Here is a 19,809-nt window from a genome sequence, read left to right as displayed (position 1 = left end):
CGTAGTAGCATCGATACGTGCCCCGGGACAGCGTCCACGCGAACTGATCTTTACGATCGAGGGTTGCCAAAGACGCCGCCTAGTAGACTGCATGCCCGAGTAATCTTCACGGCCGGCGCTAAGGATAGAGGTTGAACACCAAGCCGCCTGCTCTTTGGCGCGCTTCTTCGGCCGTTGCTTCAGGGGAGAGTTTGCTTAAATTATATTTGGAGCCCTGCCTTCTGTCTGCTGAACTTTTTGACACTTCTCTTCCTTTTTTTATATTTTTAATGCGTTTCACAGTTTGTCGTCTATCTCGCTCTTACGCGTTATCTTTCCTCGCCTCCTTCGTTCGTCTGTGTCTCCCGCACACGGCGCCTTTCACCTGAGTTGAGCCGCCATAGGGCGAACTGGTTCTGGCCCGAAAGAGGAGTCGCTCTTGCCTCCTGAATTCTAATTGGATCCGATACACGAGCGCGAACATGTGTACATCCAACTGTTGTTTTCTCTTTCTTTTCAATTACTCGCTCTCTTCCTGGCGCTGTGGCCCTCTTTACGTAGTGCTGAGTTGCCGGCGTGACCAGAGAAAGAAAGGAAGAAAGAAAGAGAACGCTTTCCGCGTATATATGTTGATTTTGCTCAGCGAACCGCGGATAGCCTGCAGAACACTTTCAAAATCGTCCGTGCAGAGAATATGCAAAGAGACAAGGTCAAAGTAAAAATCGCCGCAAAGGAAGATTACGTTAGGTTCGCTCCCAATTTCATGTGCTGTTAAGCGGGAAAGCTGATCGTCGCCTCTTTCAACTTCGTCCAGTGTTATCAACTGTGCTCTATTGGACGTTAGCAAGTACTCCACTGTGGAACAAAGAATTTACGTGCTGCAGTCTGAGACGGGCCTTCAGTGGACCGCCTTAAAGTTCACGCTAGTTGGAATTCAAAACAGCTGGCTTATACGGGATTACTGGGGAACTTGCATTGAGCAGATAGCTGCGGTAGCGCAAGTGCATGTGCTTGAGCAGCCAGGTTAAGCTTTACGAAGTTTTGTGGAGAAAGGCGATGTTGACTGCTAACGGTCCTCGTCGCCTCGAAGTGGAATATTCTTTACAGGCGTTTTCGCATTTCGGCCCCATCAAAATGCTGCCGCCGCAGTTTGGAACCGAACTCGGAACATCGTGCTCAGCGGCGGAATGCTTTGCCGCTACATACCTCCTCAGATAAAGCGTAGAGCTTATGATGGGATAATCAATAGATTAGGCTTGAAATATACACCCTTCGTGAGGTTTATAAAAGCAGCCTAGAGTGGCAGTCCTTAATATAGCGCAAGCTTTGTGTAGTTTCTGCCAGCTTTACGATAACTAACTTGACACAGGTAACCACGTTCACCTTGAGGGGCGATACGAATGTTGCCTTTAAGCGCAGCCGTCAGTAGCGTAAGTCGCACTCATTCGAAGTTTTTCTCGTTACTGCTGTGTCATAGAATGCTGTCGTTTCTTTCTACTGTTAAGAAGGCGACGGCTTGTGTTTGCGATTTTAGACGGGATAGTGGTTTTCTTAGTGTGATACAGTAGTCCTTATTCCTATACTGCGGCTTTGCGCAGTAATCCTATCGAAGGCGCGTGTTTTTGATGTCGGTCGTAACGCAAATACGAGAGTTGCCCCCCAAAAAACAATGTTTTATTTATTTATTTATTTATTTATTTATTTATTTATTTATTTATTTATTTATTTATTTATTTATTTATTTATTTATTTATTTATTTATTTATTTATTTATTTATTTATTTATTTATTTGCTGAGCGTGTCAGCTTGTTCGTGTGTCCGTCACCTCGTTCGTAACAATCACCACTTGTGCAAAGGTGTCAAGTCTCGTTACTCTCGGGCTCATGAGGATCTTGAAGCTAAGGCTCTTCGTAACGCTTCGGTCATCATTCCATCTCCGCAGCATCGATCTGTAATGTGGCTTTGCTGCATTGCAGTTTATGCAGCGAAGACGTAACAATAATGCAGTTTGGGACTGAATTCCGCTGCGATCAGCAGTTACGAGCTGGGAAGTCAGCAGAACAAGTCCCTTCCTTCGTGTGCGCGCAGAAATCACACATGTGACAGTGCACTGCGGCTTCCGACGTTCTGTTGATAGTTCCATCGCCTGAACTTTTCTCTGTACCGCATCTTCGCCGCATGCATTTATGATGTGCAGAGAAGACAAACAGAAGCACAGTCGGGAATCCATGTTTAACTTTACTGCAAACAAGAGTTATCAGCCTAGAAAGTATGTTCGTTCATTCGTTAGTTACAATAATCCTACAATATTCAGCTTCCGGCCGCTGGTCCGCGCTTTTGATGATCGGTTGATCGCTCCCTCGCTCGTACGTCTCTCTGTACCCCATCTCCGCCGCGTAACGAAATGCTGTGCCGTGAAGACGTAAATTGAAGCAAAGTTGGGCGCACAGATTCCATTTTACTGCCCAAAAGAGCAGTTATGGGCTAGGAAAATGCACCAAATGTGGCCATCATCTCACCGTTCCGCGATTCGCAACAATCCTCATATATTCCGCCACGCCGAGGCTCATCACGTCAGAGGCTCGTAGCCCTGAGCCAGAGTGATCCTCCGAACTTTACAGAAGGATGTCCAGTAGTCAGACAAGGAATATCGGGTGTGAAATAGCGAGGAGTAGTGCTGGAGCGATTGCGTGTTATTTTAAAATTCCAGAAGGAAGGCTGTGCAGTAGTAGATGTTTGAGAAGAAGCGGCAGTATTATGAGCTGGCAAATCGGCTTAACATTACATTCCAGAGAAGCTTTTTAAAAACATTGCAGGGGTTTCTTTCAACGTGGGGAGCTTAAGTTTTTACGAGTACACGTGTGCGACTAATGCTCATATAACCTACATATACTTATTGACACTTTCAGACTGGTGCTCGCAGTAATAATTACACGACTAAAGAAAGTCACAGCTAGGAGTCTGTCATTATTTTGTCATTTTGAAAGAAAATAAGCAGCATCAAACCTTAAATTTGCCACAATGATGATAGCTGTGTACAACTGCGTAATTGCTGCTTCACTGTACAGAGGACGCTCCTGCAGCATTCCTGGAAGTTAATTGGTATCACGTTTAGGAACATGGATGTTATATGGGTTTTACAATGGCTTAACCACAATACAGGTCTGCAATGCGGGGAAGCGTACTTCATGTATTGTGGTGAAGGGGCGTGTGAATTTGCGCAAGTACTGAGTACGGGAAGACCAAAGCTGTAACTCGGACTGGCTCGTGGATTGGGGGCTCGCCGCAGGCTCCGCAAACCAGGGATGTATAAGATCGGCTGCTTGCTATTGCGGACAGCCGATCTGCCATGTGAACACCACCTGGCACGCTGCGGCCTCGGCAGCCCCGACCCACGGACCGTCCTGGTTCCAGATTTGATCCCCCCTCCTCCTTTCCTATTGGGTGTCCTGGATATCCTGCGCCGCGCGCTTAACTTAAATCTCAGGGCCCCTTCTGAGACCTCCGTCAACCAATATTATTTGCACATGCTATTTTACATAATCTCATCACAATACACATATGTATTGCAGTGACATGTAAGAACCATTATGGAACGCGTATGTACCTTGCCCACATGTTGTATCAGCATGTTAGTTATCCTTTTCGCACAAAGCTTAAAGCCTGGGTGGCACGAGCGAATCGCGTAAGGCGGCAGCATCGTTGATATGGATGTGAACTCAGTGGTATTGCACTTCCGATGCTGTGCCGTTTGCGCGCTCACTTCTCAACAGAGCATGCACGTTGGCTGAGAAAGGCCGTACGTGTCCGCGAAGCATAACCAGCATTTTCAGACGACAGTGTGCAACTAGGAGCTCATGAAAAATTGTTCTCGAACCCCGTGCAGCGAGATGTGCAGAACACGTACTACACCCACTAGTGTACAGGTGGTATTGACGTCAATGCTTGCTGAAATAGCCTTGGCTGCGAGCAATACCAAACATCTGAAACGATGGAACGCATATTATGTGAGTTCGCAGTATGTGTGCCGGAGAGACGGACACTGGAGTTTCCTGGCTAGCTGCGGCAGGCAACCACTGTCACAGGCTGTTATAGCCCATGGCAATGTTCAAACTGTGAGGCAAATAAAGAAATCGTTATTCCTGCATGCAAAGGGACCATAGACGATTGGCTTCGGTAGAGTCGCTATGTAATGTACTGTACATACGCCTTGACTGATTTCCTTCTTGTCATTATCATTAATCACTATAATTTCACCCCACTTCCCTAGTGTATAGTAGCAGGCTAGAGCACACCAGCTTAGACCGACCTCTATGCTTTTCCTATCAATGAAATCTCTCTTATGTACCTGCTGATATCATTTGCGAGGTTCCATTCAACAAATGACAGACACGCAGCATTGTAACTCTCCTTTCGGAGTAATCCTTGATCAAAGCCAGTACTCGCGAAAGCGATGTCTTTCCCTCGTAAAGTATTGGTGTGTGCGCAGACGTGGCGAGCAACAACGCGAGCCTATCTTAGCCTATCTGGCGCTTTGGCAGGCCTATAGGTATAGTGTTCACCCGCACCGTGTATACTGTGGAAGCCTATAGCTAGAGAGAAGGCTTGCACGTCGCGATTGTGCGGCTAACGGCTTACAGAAGGCGGTCGTACACATCTGTCTCACTTCTGCAGGCGCACTGTCGATGCCCCGCTGGCCTCAACAGCTTCAGCAATGCGGAAGCGTTCGCGGAGGCCAGGGTGCGGACGCACAGCAGCCACAGCAGTTGGGCCAGCAGCCTTCGTCCAAGGACGACCACCACCGGAGCCCATCGGCGGCCAGCGACGCCCACGAACAGAGCTTCCTCACCACGTGCGTCGGGAGCATCGCAGAGCTGAGTGAGTGCGTGGTCACGCGCAGGGACTGGGACTGTGGGAAACGGACTAGAGCGCAGGGTAAGGGGGGGGGGGGGTCAGCTGGGATGTGTTCATGACACCAGAGCAGTACCCATTCATTCCAGTTTCATTCGAGAAAATTGAAAAAGTGCAATCATAATTTGCACTTAGTTCAAGGTGGTGATGTCCCAATCCCATTCCTGGAATGATGGTGTGGTCTGATTCCACTGCTATCGTTGGCCCCATTTCCACTGCGCTCGTAGGAGATACAAGCGGGTTCTTTTTTCAATGGATGCGCAGGCGAACTCCTGTCAGCGGTGACCCAACTCTACCGGAGCCGCACGGGGTCGCAGCGTCCGCCGCTCAGCTGGGGCCCAGGAGCTGTGCACGCGCTCTACCACTATATGCGCTGCTCGCAGCTCGAGCATGCAGAGCATGGATCGTCCAGGCGTTCGGCGGGGCCTGAACTCATTTACGAGAGGTATTGTGTACCATTAACCCTCTGCCTGCAGGGATGATGCTCGTCGTACTACCTTCAAATATCGCGTGTTCTTGTTAAAGAATCTTTAGGGGAGATTTCATTTGTCGGCCGGAGTTTAAAGAAAGCGAGAAAGCTGTGCAATAATTGCAACTTTTTTTAGTAATTGATCTCCTTGAAAGCTTCTAGGTATGGTTTTCCACAATACATATTTACTGAAACGCGGTGCCCAGCACATCGGTAAAACAGCCATTAGTCTAGTGATTAGCGTAAGAATTAGACTCGCGCACAATAATTCATTAGTTATAAATGAACAGAGAATAACCAAACAGAGATTATAATGAAACCCGTGCATTGTCCCCATAATAGTTCATTCTAGCCCATCATGCTTCGCGAACAAAATCGAGAACAACGTATAAGCTTTAGAACCAATTAAGATATTAAAGACAGGGTCGCTCCCTCACTGCGGGATGATACCTAGCTCAAAAGCCAACATAAAAGCTTTTAGAAGGGCCCACTGAGGATGCCGAATAGAGAAAGAAAAGAAGAGTGATAAGGAAAAGGCAGGGAGGTCTGAGCCCGGTTGGCTACCCTGAAATGGGAAGAGTGAAAAAGTAGTTGAAAGTTTAGAAAGAGAGAGGGGAAGCTCACAGTACACACGCATGCTCGCACTTGTACGTGCACATATGCACAAGCGTTTCTCGATCAGTCTGTGAACCTGCGTTTATGCCGCTTGTCTGCGGGTTCACAGTTCTCGGTTTGCGCGCTCGCTTTCCAATGCCAAGAAAGGAGTCAATGAATGGTTGCCTTGTGTTGTACAGGCCGTATCAGGTGCTCCCTCCGCTGGTGGAGTGGGTCCGGGTGGCGCACGCGCATGCCGAGTACCGGCGCTCACCACTCGTGGACCAAGATGACGTGATGCAGGCTGCGCGCCTGTTACTTCCCGGAGTCGACTGCCCTGTGCGGGCTATTGGGTGAGCACCAGCGTCGTTATATTAACGGCGGAGCACGATCGCTACTCTGTTCACAGAGAACGTGGTGTTTCGATGCCCCAGAAAAACGGCATAGGAGTGTATTTCTTAATGTCTAAAAGCTTGGAATGTGATTAAACTCGGTCTTTTAACGTCAGAGTGAATTCGCACCCTTTAATGTAGAGCTGTAAACATCATATGTAGATGATTGGTTTATGATTGGATGGTTTCTTTGTCCATAAATAAAGATAAATTGCACTGCTACGACAGCGAATTTCGGAGTCTACTAGGTTCTTGTTGACCCAAAAATTTGTTTATTGACGCACGACATAACTAATATCCTTCGGGGTCATATTCGCAGTGAACTTCACGAAGAGCGTCTCCTGCTGCTGCGTCGATCGAGTTCCGCGTCAGCGGACGACGTGCCTCAGGAGTGGGCGCGCCAACTGCAAACCGAGTTGGCGTTCCGGTTGCTGTCACTGTGCGGCCAGCAGGGAACGGGCGCAGCCGTGGTGTCTCAGGCGTTGGCGCTGCTGCCAACACCAACGCGGCTGGACACGCGCGACCAGCGCGGCTTGACGCCGCTCATGCTGGCCTGCGCCAGAGGGGACGAGGTCGCTGCCCGAGTTCTTGTCCAAGCAGGAGCCGACATACATGCCGAGGTGCTCGCAAAGTCCACGCTGTCTTTAAGCGTTGCCTTCTTGGCGACGTTCTAAATGTTTTTATGTAAAAATTTAACCAATACACATAATAGGTTTCTTCAGCGTATAAACTTCTCGCTTTGATTTAGCCTTTTGGATTTGTGGTAATTAGTATATTCCTTTATCACCTGGTTTCGAGCTTCCGCAATAAAAAAAAAAATTGGTCGACTTGAAGCCAAAGTTGGGGCGCTATCGTAAATTTATTCCAATCTGTTTCTATTGCAGTTTTGCTATTAGCCCTCCACAATAGGTCAAACTTTTTCGGGCCACGACCACTTCGCCTTTCTGTCACGTGACGTCAGACATGGCCGGGCTCGACTGGGGCGCGCGCTCGCTTCTTACGGCCTTCGCATCGGGGCTAGTTCATGCCTATTGCCGCTGCTTGGAGGGGGGCGCTGCAACCCCACCCTACTCAGCTGTTCCCAGCCGATCTGTGCAGCGCGCGCAACGCTGGAAGATTGGATCGGGTGCGCTTCTTACCTAACCGTGCATTCAAGAACAAGTCGCCTAATTGTTGAGGACGCGTAAATGGTTCATCTAGGCTTCTTATAAATGGATGCAGTGTAACCGTATTAATACATGGAGCTTCTTTAAATTCACTGGGGATGCATGCGCCGGGAGAACAGCTCTCCGCCATCAAATGCATTTTGAGGAATGAAAATAAATATTTATTGCTCGTTGCACTTACAATGGTTGCCATACTTTCAGGCAAAAACTCTTGTGGACACAGTAGCCCACAAATGTGTCTTATTCACAATTACAATCTAAAGTGTTTCCTTGGCGGCTTGTGTACATAGGCCGAAGGCTTATCATTTTCGTCAGTCAGTTGGTTTGACTGATTTACAGGGAGTATTCTCAGAAACTTCTCGGCAATTAGATTTGCGGATCGTATCACAGTCAGTCAACGCCTTCATGGCAGCTCAGGATGGGAGCGCGTTGTAAATAGGGCTTGAGTGCTCTTTCGAGTATTTCTAGTACATTCCTGCGTGGCAGGTGTTCGGAGGCATTATCGAAGAAAAAAAAACGCTGTTATTTATTTATTTTTATTTTATAAATACTGCAATCACCATGCGGTGATTTTAGCAGGGCGGTACAAGCATAACGCATACATTGGTATATACAGAAAATGCACACGTTAATAAAAAAAATGTTTTTTCAATAAATACAAAGCGTACAGGTTGGGCACACGCAACGTTACACTAAAGAAGTAAAACACTGTCACTGCAAACATGGCACAAACAAAATAATGTCACTGTAAACATGATAAGAAAGAAGTTAATGTTGGCGCAGAGACAACGTCATTTTTTAGCTGGTTCCAGTCCACTATTGTGTGCAGAAAAAAAGAATACTTAAAAGAGTTGCTGGGTGAGGAAAAAGGAGTTATAGTGAAATTATGTATTTGCCGAGTAGCATATCCGGAGGAGAAGGCTACGATCTTTGGTATGTCTATCTTATAATTCCCCTTTATTAGTTGATGCTATCTTGTCCAAATATCTTGTCCAAATATCTTGTCCAAAAGCACTAGAAACTCGGGCTAGAAACTCATTGCTTGGGAACTGGTGAAAAGAAACACCGGGTGTTTTCCCGGAACGGGACTTGCAATACGGAAGACAGCAATACACCATCACACAGCAGTTATATATCTCTTTCATTAAGCAGGTTGGTCGCGGAACCGATGACAGCCAATGAGGCAACCGTTGACACCCCAAGGGGAAACTAAGTTAATCAGGTGCGAAGGCGCTCGAGCGGACCTCGGCGTGTTTGGCAAAAGGGACGCCCCCTCGTTCATTCGACGCCACCAACAGGACGAGTAAGGCATGGCAGGCGCCAGGAGGTCCAAGGTGTTCATGAGAAAAAATAACTGCGGCAACTTCGCGACACCATGCACACTCCTACGCAATACAACGAAGCTTGTGAGCGAGCTAGCTTTACTTCTACATGGCTGATACCACTGGTGCTCGTGAAAAATACTTTTGAAGAATGCTGGTGGCCATATTTTTTTTGCAACAGGGCCATCCCCCTGTCAGCGAGGGGGCGATGCAGAAATCTGAGGGGGGGGTCAGGACATCCGGACATCCCCCCTGGATCCGCGCCTGGTTACACCGTATTAGCGTCATTTTTAACTCCCTGTTGCATGCCGCCGCGATTTTGGACCAGCCACTGCAAGCAAGCTAAGTAAGGGGAAGTGGACTAATTAATCGCAGACACCGGCGCCACTCTCCTCACCTGGTTATCAACTTTGACTGCGCTAGCTCGGCCTCACCGAAACCCTCTCCACTTCTCTGCGCTCTTTTCAGCCAATCAGATAAAAAGTATCTTTAACGGTAGGCGATGATGCTATTTGCTTTGAAGCAAGCAAAAGTGACCTCCTGTGAACGAGGATAGCGTTAGATTGGACTGTTCAAACAACGCTGCGGCTGACCACCCAATGCTAGGCTGTTACGTAAATTTGACGTCAGGAGATTTGAATAAAACCAGAATGGAATAGTTGTACTTTACACAGTCCTAGGTCATAATAAAAACTGCAGAAACCATCGACGAAGATAGTCGATGTAAGCGAATAGCCCGAACGAATGAGTGAACGAAAGAATGAGCGAGTGAAATAACGAGAGAGAGAGACAGACAGACAGAAAGTGGACGAACGAGCAAACATTTTCGTTGCCGAGTCCGACCGCCGACCTTCACAGACCTCCAACCAACCATGAAAACGGCTGAATGTGCCAATAAAAGCTATGCGGTTTAAAGCTAATCACAAAGAGGTGAGGGCGCGACTATAGCGTGATGTTGCCAGATCGTTTTGAATGTCGTCCACCCGCATTTTTTCTGCCATTGCTATAGCTAGCATGGTCCGCTGGTCCGTAGAACTCTTCGGCATTTATGCTGCGTTTTACCATGCCGGATCTATGGATGGTTGTCATTAAATACTGCGAAACCAAGTGCCGCCCTGCGGCTTAGAAATCAGAATTTGAAACTGAAATTGTATTAGATTTCTCTAGCTCCTTCATGATTGGGGCGGATCGCAGAGAAAATTAGGACTCGAGATTGACGCGTTCGGGCGCTTGCGAACTTCAATGTGTGTTTTAGTCGTCTGGAGACGCGAGCTCCCATGGGAGAGACAAAGCCCGAAAGGTCAAAATTGTTCATGCATTCCATGTCTGCGTCTCTGAGAATTCTACAATATATGTATTACGTATGTAATGTGCAAAATAAATGATGACCCAAAGCCACCTAGAATGTACACAAGTGCCTGTGGCGTTTGTTGCTTTTGTCACACACGCTCGCATCACACTGCCAATTACTCGCTTTGCACAAACACGTTGATTCATCTGATAACACTTTCCAGGTTCCCAAATGATGCTAGATAGCCAGCTATGTGAGAAATCATAGTTTACAAAGGTGTGTGTTATCAGCCTTGTTTGTTTGCCAAGCTTGACTGACTAGAGATATTTAAAAACCAGATGATGGTTACGAGTGTTTAACACCAACATTTAAGCGTTATTTGTGGTGAGGGCTATAGCGTATTGGCTTCTGATCTTGAGCTCGCTGAATCGCTTCGGGTATTGAAGGTCCTGCTGCCACCATGACAATTCAGTGTAGAGGGTGTTTTATAGTGTTCTGGTTTGAACTACTGCGCTCCTCTCCTATGCTCTAGCGCTCGCGCGTGTTTTAAGCATACATTGGTGCAGCCAGGCGCGCAGCAGCATACCCATTATGGGCGATCGGCCAAGATTCGGATAGAATTATAAGACGACTGAACGAGCAAGCAAGCGAGCAATAAGGCAACTTTTAGACCTGACAAGAAAACAACGAAAAAGTTATCTGATCCTCTTAACTTGTTCCTCTGTGTTTATTGCAAGGCTATGAGACGAGGAACGTCTATGCGAAACCACCAAAGCAAACAGCGCCGGTATTTTGTAGCAATGCATTATGCTTTATTCTATACTAGTCTTATCATCCACCGGTCACGGCCGGCTGATCCCGTTGATAACGTGAGCGGACCGTTGCTCTGACCACTGACCAAGCGCAAAAAAGCATTAGCATCGGAAAGGCATCACTATAAAATACTGGCCCATCTCAACAATTGTGCTATATGCTATAGTGGGGACAAGAAGACAGAAAAGACTAGCTAGACTGCTTCATTTCACTTTGTTCTCATCAGTAATAGGGTGTTTACAACGTCTTGATAAATTTTCAAACGTCTGGCTTTAAACATTACAATACGATCCTTTCTATTGATGAGCACATGCTGTTGTTTTTTCGTGTGTAATATTTGATGTGCCGTATGTGTGAGGGGGATATCTAGTTTCACTGCCATTGCAAGCAAGAAACGCTGCAAGGCTCAATTGTTAACGGCGACCACAGTTTGTTCATCCTTACTTAGGCCTGGATGCAGAAGGGCAAATGGAGCTGCAGAATCACGCATACGTCCTTGCATGGTCGCCTAGGTATAGAGCAACGTTGGCCATGACAATTGTGTTAAGCCATAGAAAAAAGTTGACTACAGGCAGGCCCATCTTTAGTTGTCAACACTTATAGCAAAGACAGAATACCATCGGGCAGTAAGTCTTGTTTTATTTTTCCACGAGGGAAAGAATTTCGTTGCGAAAACATGATAGAGGGGTGGGGCTCGGTACAGTCTCACTTAGCTCTACATAGTAGGGCGGAGTTGTTTCCGCTGTGCAGCGGCACATCAGAGCTTACTGACTACGTGCTGCCGCTTTTTCAGGGCATGTAGATGTACACTTCTGGGTGTTCGGTATCCCTCTCAATGTACTCTCTTTCTATGAGGGAATCGACCCTCTTCTTGAACGCAGCAGGACTGGGAGTGTACCTCGATTTAAGCACGTTCGTCACTTCGACGAGAAGGTCGTCGTGCGACAGTGTTTTGTGTGCCTTCATTATCCTCACGATGGCCGCTTCTAGCGTATATCTTCGCTCTTCGTCAACGTTACCCACGCTGCCATTATTCTTTGGCATGGTATCTTTTTTACCCAACATTGATTCGATTTTGACCTTCCGCACACCAGACGTGAAATCGTCGTTAACGGCGAAAACGTAGTCCTTCTCAATAACCTTTGAGTCGGGAATCTTCTTAAGTATGGGCTCGGAGTCCTTTCCCGTGCACAGCGAATTTAGGGCGCGAACCAGGTTTGTTTCGGGGATGTTGGTCTCGGAGGCGATCTCTGCGTGCGATATCTCGTCACGGCTGTTGAACAGCATCAGCACGCACATCTGGTACGTCGACACCTGGATGGTGTAGGTGCTTGCATGGAGCTCACCAGACGGTGCGTTCACAGCTTTCGACGTAGATGGCTTGTTCTTCCCTGACCCGTAGAACACGGCGTTCAAGTCGGCCCAGCCCAGATGTGGCTGCAGAGTCAGTTGCCGGCCGTCATATTTCGCCACGTAGAACCGCCGGAACGTCTCGAAAGCACTGCATGGGGCAGCGGGAATGTTGCTTTGCTGGGTGGCGGCAGGCAGGGGCCAGAAGCCCGTCGTGAGCACGCGCACATTCAGGTCGACTCCGTCCAAGTCAATTTTGCAAGAGGAAATTGCCGCATTGAACTCTTGCATCACGTTGTTGGAGATAATCATATCCTTAAACATGGCTTCCATCTTTGAGGTGAACAGACCACCGCACTTGGCCTTGAGCTTGGCGATCATGGTTCTTTCTGCCTCGATCGAGGCGCTTTTGTTGAGCAGCAGCCGCTTGGCCAGGTGCTTCTTGTAATAGCAATCGAAAAGGTCTTTCTCCTGCAACAATCGAAATAATGCGATAACCTTGTCCAGAAGCTGGCCAATCTCCTGCTTTGTCATGTCCTTAATTCCGCTTCGTAACATGTAATCTACAAACGCAGAGAGAAGCTCGGGCGTCTTGCGGGTCAGGCTGAGTATGTACTCAAAGTCGGTGGCGATCCTCTGCTTGACCAGCTGGTCATCGTTGAAAGAGTGATGTAGAAAGTGATCAAAGTGGTCTTTTAGCTCCATCACGTCTGATACCAGGCTCACCGAGTCCCCATCTTTATTCACGATTGATCTTCCTAGGTCGCGCAGGTACTTGCTGACATAGTCAAGCAATGTGTTGAGACCGCCCTGTATGCATTTGAAGTGTCTAAATATATAGGCCAGCTCCCCTCTCATCTGATTCCGGAGCATATGCACAACGCCAGAGTCCTCCATCTCCAGGATAGCCTTCATGTGCTTCCCGACGAGTTCATTCTCCACGACCTGCACAACGGGAGCCACGGTTGACTCGACCAAGCACTGCCTCGCCCGCTCTGTCTCTTCGTTGATATGATGCTCGACTTGGAGGATGTACTCTAGAGTGTCCATTGTTTCGATATAATGATGGCCCCGTAAAGCGTAGAATTGCGCTGACTCTGCCAGAAAGGGCTGCTCGAAGTCTTCCTCGTAGACGGACCTCGAATCGAGTCCTAAGACTGCGAGCATGTTGCATGCCTCCTTCAGGGAAAGCCTGTCGACTGGCTGGCCTTCGCGCTCCGTCTTCACCAAGCCAAGCAGAGTTTTGCGAAGGTTGTCTCGTACGTCAGCGTCGTGCGCTACCTCATCCCGGAAGAGCAACACACCCAGTTTGTGCACGTTGTCAACATTGTTCTGACGAATGTACGTGCGTTCCATATACGTCACAATGTCTCCAATCATTGCCATGCTTGTCTGGTGGTCCTTCCAGGCCTGATTTAGTGTCCGCAAGAAGTCGTCGCCAACTTTAGCCAACACGAGGGCGCGGACTTTATTGGTCAGGTGCTCCGTCACGGCTTCGCGCAGTCCATGGTAGAGGCGTGCCCCTTCGTTCCGCACCACCATGACGTATACATCGTTGTACAACACGTCGAAGCATTGGCCAGTTTTTTGCATCTCCTGTATCTCGTCGAAGGCGCTCCGCAGCTCCAGCCACAGGTCCTCGGTGCGGCGACCGTCCGCCTGCTGCGCAGATTGCAGGTCACGCACTGCCTTGGCATCTTTCTTAGCTGGGAGCCAGGCCATGGCGTCCAGCTGTTGTTGTTGTCCAGCTGTTCTCGGCCCATTCTTGTCTTGTCTTGTTTCCTAAACTTTGGCGCATACCCACTACGGGGGATTGGCCAGGAAGCAGGTTGTTTCAACTATGTTTATGAGAAATTTAACGAAAACTTAATCTTAATTTGAGATTTAATCTTAATTTTGAGATAAAGCAATTTTGTCATAAAGAAGTGAAATAATAGGAATAATTCATAATTCTAGAAATTCAGCAAGGTAATCTTTTTGTATCTCTAATGAAATTGTAGACTGCAAGAAAAGCATCCCTGTGACTGTGTCCCAGTGAAGTTGCCCCAAAGGAGAGAATGGTTGGTGAGGTTAATAATAGGCCAAGTTTTCGAAATGCAATTTCTAAGATTTTTCTTTCTCTTAAGAATCGGCGGCACGGAAGGAAAAAATGCTCAATGGATTCGGATTCATTGCAAAAAGAACATAAAGGGGAGACAGCGAGACCAGACCTGTGTAAGTAAAAATTTAGAGGCAGTATACGGCATCTCAATTTTGTAATGGAAACTTCCAATTGCGTTGACGTACACCAATTATTATTCCATGAGAAGCAAAGAGGGTGGAAATCAGAAGATGATGTTAAAATAGATTTTGCGGAATTTTGTGATATAGAGAAATTTCTGTACCTAGCCACGGTGACATAAGCTGATGTCGGCAAAATAGATATGACAGGGCCATTAAGTGATGCTCATTCTTCGCGCCAACCTCGTTGTCTTCTTCCTTCCTGGTCATTGAAGCGTTGCTATTGTTCTGTTTGGGTTAATAATAATAATAATAATAATAATAATAATAATAATAATAATAATAATACTGAAGTTGCCTTTTGCTCAAATTAAGCCAAGTAGGTCTTCAAAAAAAAGAAAGGCACGGGGTGGGCGGCTTTGTTTTTTTGAGGACGCTTACGCGTAAGCTTTGCCTGTAAGAGTGGAACGCGATAGCGTTATCTGGCGCCGTTCACATCGCATTTTTGTTTCAGTGGGATTCACCGCAACACAGAACGTGGGAAAGCCAGCTTACAAAAACCAAGCTTACACCGATCCCCTTAAAGTCGCCTTCACTTTTAAGCAGAAATACATTGCTGGGAAGACGTTTTTCCAGGGGCAGTATAAGTCGTCTTATATTAAAATGTGCAGGCCCTAGCACCTTTTTTTATTATTTCATTAATTGTTTGCTATTGCCCCGACGCGCGCGGGTGTCCAAAACGCATTAGGCCGGCGAAGTCCCAATTTGACCTGCCGACGATGCGAGCGCCATCTGCATAGCATTTAAGCAAGTAAATTACCCGAGCGCACCGTGTTAGGATGGTAGAAATGCTGGAAAAGTTTGAGTTTCCTCGTATCAGAAATATGTTTTCTCGCACATTCAAATAACAGTCCGACGCCACCATGTCTGTAGGTTGTGGTTAAGTCCTACTTTACCCTTTTCTGACGAATTTTACTGTCAGAAATTCTATTTTTGTTCACTAACACCTTGCGCCACGCGGAGGTCCTGCGCGGTCGGGGTGGTTTGGGATGATTTTCTCCTGCACGACATCGCGCAACACTACCGCCTCGCTCGCCAAACGAAGCCCCAGCAAATCATTTGGCGCCACCTCCAGACCCATTCGTTCCCTTGCCCGCATTTATACAGTCACATATACCCCGACCTCACGACCGCCACCCTTGCCCACATACTCTGGGCACGGCCGCTGGATAGAAAAAAAAACAAAAAAAAACGGTGTGATCCTCCGGGGCGCCACACGCGGGGGGCTGTTGTCTGGCATCGGCATAGCAAATGCATCAGGAACGCGCTTGGAACGCCGTAGCGCGTGCAAGCTGACGCGTTCCATCCCCGTCAGCTAGCGCCGTTCGGCCCAGCCAAGCGGCCGGCAATGCAACTACGGCCGTCACGTTCGCTCCCATAGCAGCGCGCCCGACACGTCAGGCCGCACCTTTTTTTTTATCCAGCGGCCGTGCTCTGGGACTGCAGCGAGGACCCACCCCCACCTGATCTCTTGACCACTCCCTCGCCCGAAGCGTGGGATAACATGCTCCGGAACTCTAGCTCGACGTGTCTCTCCGGGCCATTCAACGAGCTGAGGAGGTGGCGGCCAGGCACCGCCTGACCACCATCCCTCAGTGAAATTTATTTTCATTTAAATAAAGTTGTTTCTCTCTCCATCTCCAGCACTAACACACTGGGCGCCACGCGGAGGGCCTGCGCGGTCGGGGTGGTTGGGGATTATTTTTTCAGCCACGGACGCCAACACCAACGCCGTATTTTTTGCGACACGGGGCCCTTAACGCTTTCGCATTAAAAGAGGGGCTTCGTCTAAATGGCTAGGCTGTGACAGTGGCAGTGCAGGTACGATTGCGTGGAGCGAAAGTCCGTATATTGCGCCACGCGGGTTGCCGGTAATATTCGAATTGGCAAGGGAAGAATTTGTCAGTCCATTTCTGAATACTGCACGGCTTGGTGAGTACCTTTACAATGCCTCGGATTTTGCCTTGCAACCTTTCGTGGCACGTACTCAACTTCTTTCCCCTCTAGGCTGCCGTGTATTGCCTTGTGCATAGCAACGCCATCATGGTGACTACGTACAGACATAGAGGAGAAAATTCTCCCTAATATTCTTGCTTGTGTAAGACTATACTTATGCCTACGTATGTACTGCCTCAACAATAACAATACTTTTTTGTTTGTTTTTTTAGACTATACAGAGATTTTAAAGATTGCCTGTGACGTATACTGTAGTTGTAGTCCTTGAGCTGGATTACTTGAAACGATGGACTCTGGTTGCATGAGAAATCCATATGCATATTCGACTAGCTAACAACCAATCACTAATTAGCTTTTAATTACGTACATAATGGTACGTATTCCAATTTATGAGTTGTAGTCGTTGAGATCATAAATTGTATTCGCTTGTAACGGCTGCTAATGATCGCACGGGTTTCGAGATATGCGCTGTGAAAATTGTGGTGAAAATGCAGTACCGTTCCACTTAATTTTTAACAAACCGCTGTTTTACGCATTGAAGCGCAAAATTAACCAGAACGCCCATGAATTTCGTCGCACACTTTGGGTACGAATATCTCCAAACTTGTGTCATCATGAAAATTTGTTCCAAGGGGATCATATGCTTTACGAGGAGGAACTCACCGGCTACAATTCATCAATTGCAATATGTGCCGTAAAGTAATTGATTAAAAACTTCATTAGTGCTTTTTTAATTAGTTGATTACATATTTTGATTTCTCTAGCAGGTAATGTCCGCCTCTTTGAGTAATCTAGCTGTAATCTAGAATTGTACTATCCTGACAGAGGCAATCTTTAAAAACTCTGTATGGTCTAAAAAAAAAGTATACAGAAAACACAATATAGATCTTTACGGCGTAAACTCCTACAGCGCTCGCACATTTATTAAAAAGTAATTAGTGTTTGCTCTGCTGCCATGCGGATCATGGGTGGTACGTGGAGTTTTCGAGATATGGCATTGATTATTGTAAAGAGCACACATTGCAGCCTATTTTTTACTGTCCTTCATGGTTGAGTCGTGTTGTACACGCGTCTCGGGACATTTTGTAGTAGTTAGGTACTTACCACTCTTGAATTATTCTACTCTTTCGCTGTAATAATACAGTATTCACCATTATAGGCGTCGTCATCTCCATTATTATCATGCCTCTGCAGCTGAAAGGCCTGCACCCATAAATGTTCTGTTTTAACATCTACTTCTATGGCGTCCGTTACTGCGTTGCTCTTTTATATATATATTTATATATATATATATGTATATATATAAAACCAGACTTCGCGTTAACGAAGGCTGGTCCACCTGCCGAACTGTTAGCAAAATATACTGTGCAAATACAACGTACGTCATACTCTTTCTTCATTATATATATATATATATATTTTTTTTTTCTTTTTTTTTACATACCTCGTCGTCTCCAGGGTTGAAGTATTAGTGAGGGTGGATGCAAATCACTCACAAAAGAAAGAAGATCACTACCTTATACAGTAGTCAATGCAGCAAGAAACAGAACAACCAACAAGCAATGATCTCGCTAAGAGTAGTTATGCTGAGCAAAGGAATCAGAAGACAGGGTACAAAGTTATACATCACTTAAGGAAACAAAAATAGGGAAAGAGAAACATACATATTGACGAGTACTCTATCTAGACGTTTAAACGACAATGATAGTATGTGCATTAACTGACTCTGAGTAGTAGGACAGGGTAATTCGAAGACGAAGAAGATGTCTTTGTGCTGGTGATTCTTAAGCTGTTCTGCCGTCTTGTTCAACGTGTTGTCTCTTGTTCGCGTTGACTCATGACAATATATATAAAAAAAGAAACCCAACGATCGCTGAAGTCTGTTATTCATAAATTGTAATTCATGTCTGAACTTCTCATGGTCATGAATACAAACAACGGCATTTTCGTGGGTTCCATAGTTCAATGGCATGCGACAAGGTGGATGAGTTGAAGGCGAGAGTGGTCCAGGTGGTCCAAATTCCGGAGTCCCAGGTGGTCCAAATTTCTGGAGTCCCCCACTACGGCGTGCCTCATAATCAGATCGTGGTTTTGGCACGTAAAACCCCATAATGTAATGTAATGGCTCAAGACAGGGGTAATTGGAGATCACTGGGAGAGACATTAATCCTGGACATAAACAGGCTGATGATGGTTGCAAGAATAAATGGCGCGAAAGGACGAAGGCAAGAAATACACGTTCACACAGGACCAGGCCCTGTGTATACCTTTGTGTGTCTTCATCCTCATCTTTTCGCACTGTTTCATCAAGCGGGTATTTGGGGCTGTAAATGGTATAGCCTCCATTTGTGCATTCGGGAGGAACGACCACCCCAGCTGCTGACATCTGGGGAATGGACGATGATTGTTCCTGCAGTGTTGTGTATGTTTCGCAAGTAGGTAACTTAGGGACTGATGAACTAAATGCTTTGTGTGTTGATGGTTGCTTCCAGAGATAATTGAGTGAAAGAATGTGTTAAATAGTGCATTTATTATCTGCTATTTTATTCTGGAGGGATGGCCACTACTGCTTCGGGAGCAGATTGGCCTCGGAGTGTGGGATTACATCAGCACATAAATTGTTCTGTTGTATTCTGTAATCGTGGTGAAATAGACACTATAAATTGACGTCTGAGGATGGGAATCGCACGCGCTACAACTTTCTTATCGAACCTCCAAATTGCAAAGTGTTAGGAGCAAGTCATTATTTTATCATCTTTTGATAGAGCACTTTTCGGAACTGCTGCTGTTTGGTTGTCGTAATAACCTTCTGTCATTTCCAGGCACCACTGTGCACGCCTCAATGTCCGCTAGCCATTCCGGAGGTGCAGGGCTGGACAGCGCTTACATTTGCTACGACGCAAGGAATGGTGTCCACTGTTCGAGTGAGTGAACCGCTAACCTCTTTCTAGGTTTTTAGCGGGGCCCTATCGATGGGCTCTCTCTTTGGTTTCAGTTTTACTGAAGTATATAAATTGAAACAGTTGATAATGAAGCATCCTATGTCACGTTTGATCGCTGATTTATCGGATAATTAATGACAAACACAATACTTAGTAATCCCACGATATTGACATTTTTGTAATATTTAAAAATCGGAAATGCTATTTTATATGGCTTTTAGGGAGAAAAGCATTAAATAGTGGGTACCTTGCAGGTGTGCTTTAATTAACCACAAGTTTAGGGGACGATACAATGGTCTTGCTTTCTTGAATTCGACAATATTGTATCATAGCTTTTTTCTGC

General features: G+C 46.6%; 1 protein-coding gene across 1 annotated transcript in view; it reads left to right on the top strand.

Annotated features, from left to right (window-relative positions):
- LOC119450371 (ankyrin repeat and BTB/POZ domain-containing protein 2-like) overlaps positions 1 to 19,809 on the top strand; it is a 113,731-nt gene that overhangs the window by 76,923 nt on the left and 16,999 nt on the right. Inside the window, 5 exon segments of the mRNA XM_049665836.1 lie at positions 4,655 to 4,858; positions 5,156 to 5,336; positions 6,155 to 6,307; positions 6,666 to 6,966; positions 19,347 to 19,448. Of these exon segments, the coding sequence (XP_049521793.1) occupies positions 4,655 to 4,858; positions 5,156 to 5,336; positions 6,155 to 6,307; positions 6,666 to 6,966; positions 19,347 to 19,448 (941 nt within the window).

The sequence above is a fragment of the Dermacentor silvarum genome, chromosome 4, assembly GCF_013339745.2.
Source record: "Dermacentor silvarum isolate Dsil-2018 chromosome 4, BIME_Dsil_1.4, whole genome shotgun sequence".
NCBI lineage: Eukaryota > Metazoa > Arthropoda > Arachnida > Ixodida > Ixodidae > Dermacentor > Dermacentor silvarum.
The sequence above is the reverse complement of the archived record's forward strand: the minus strand, read 5'-3'. Positions and strand labels throughout refer to the sequence as shown.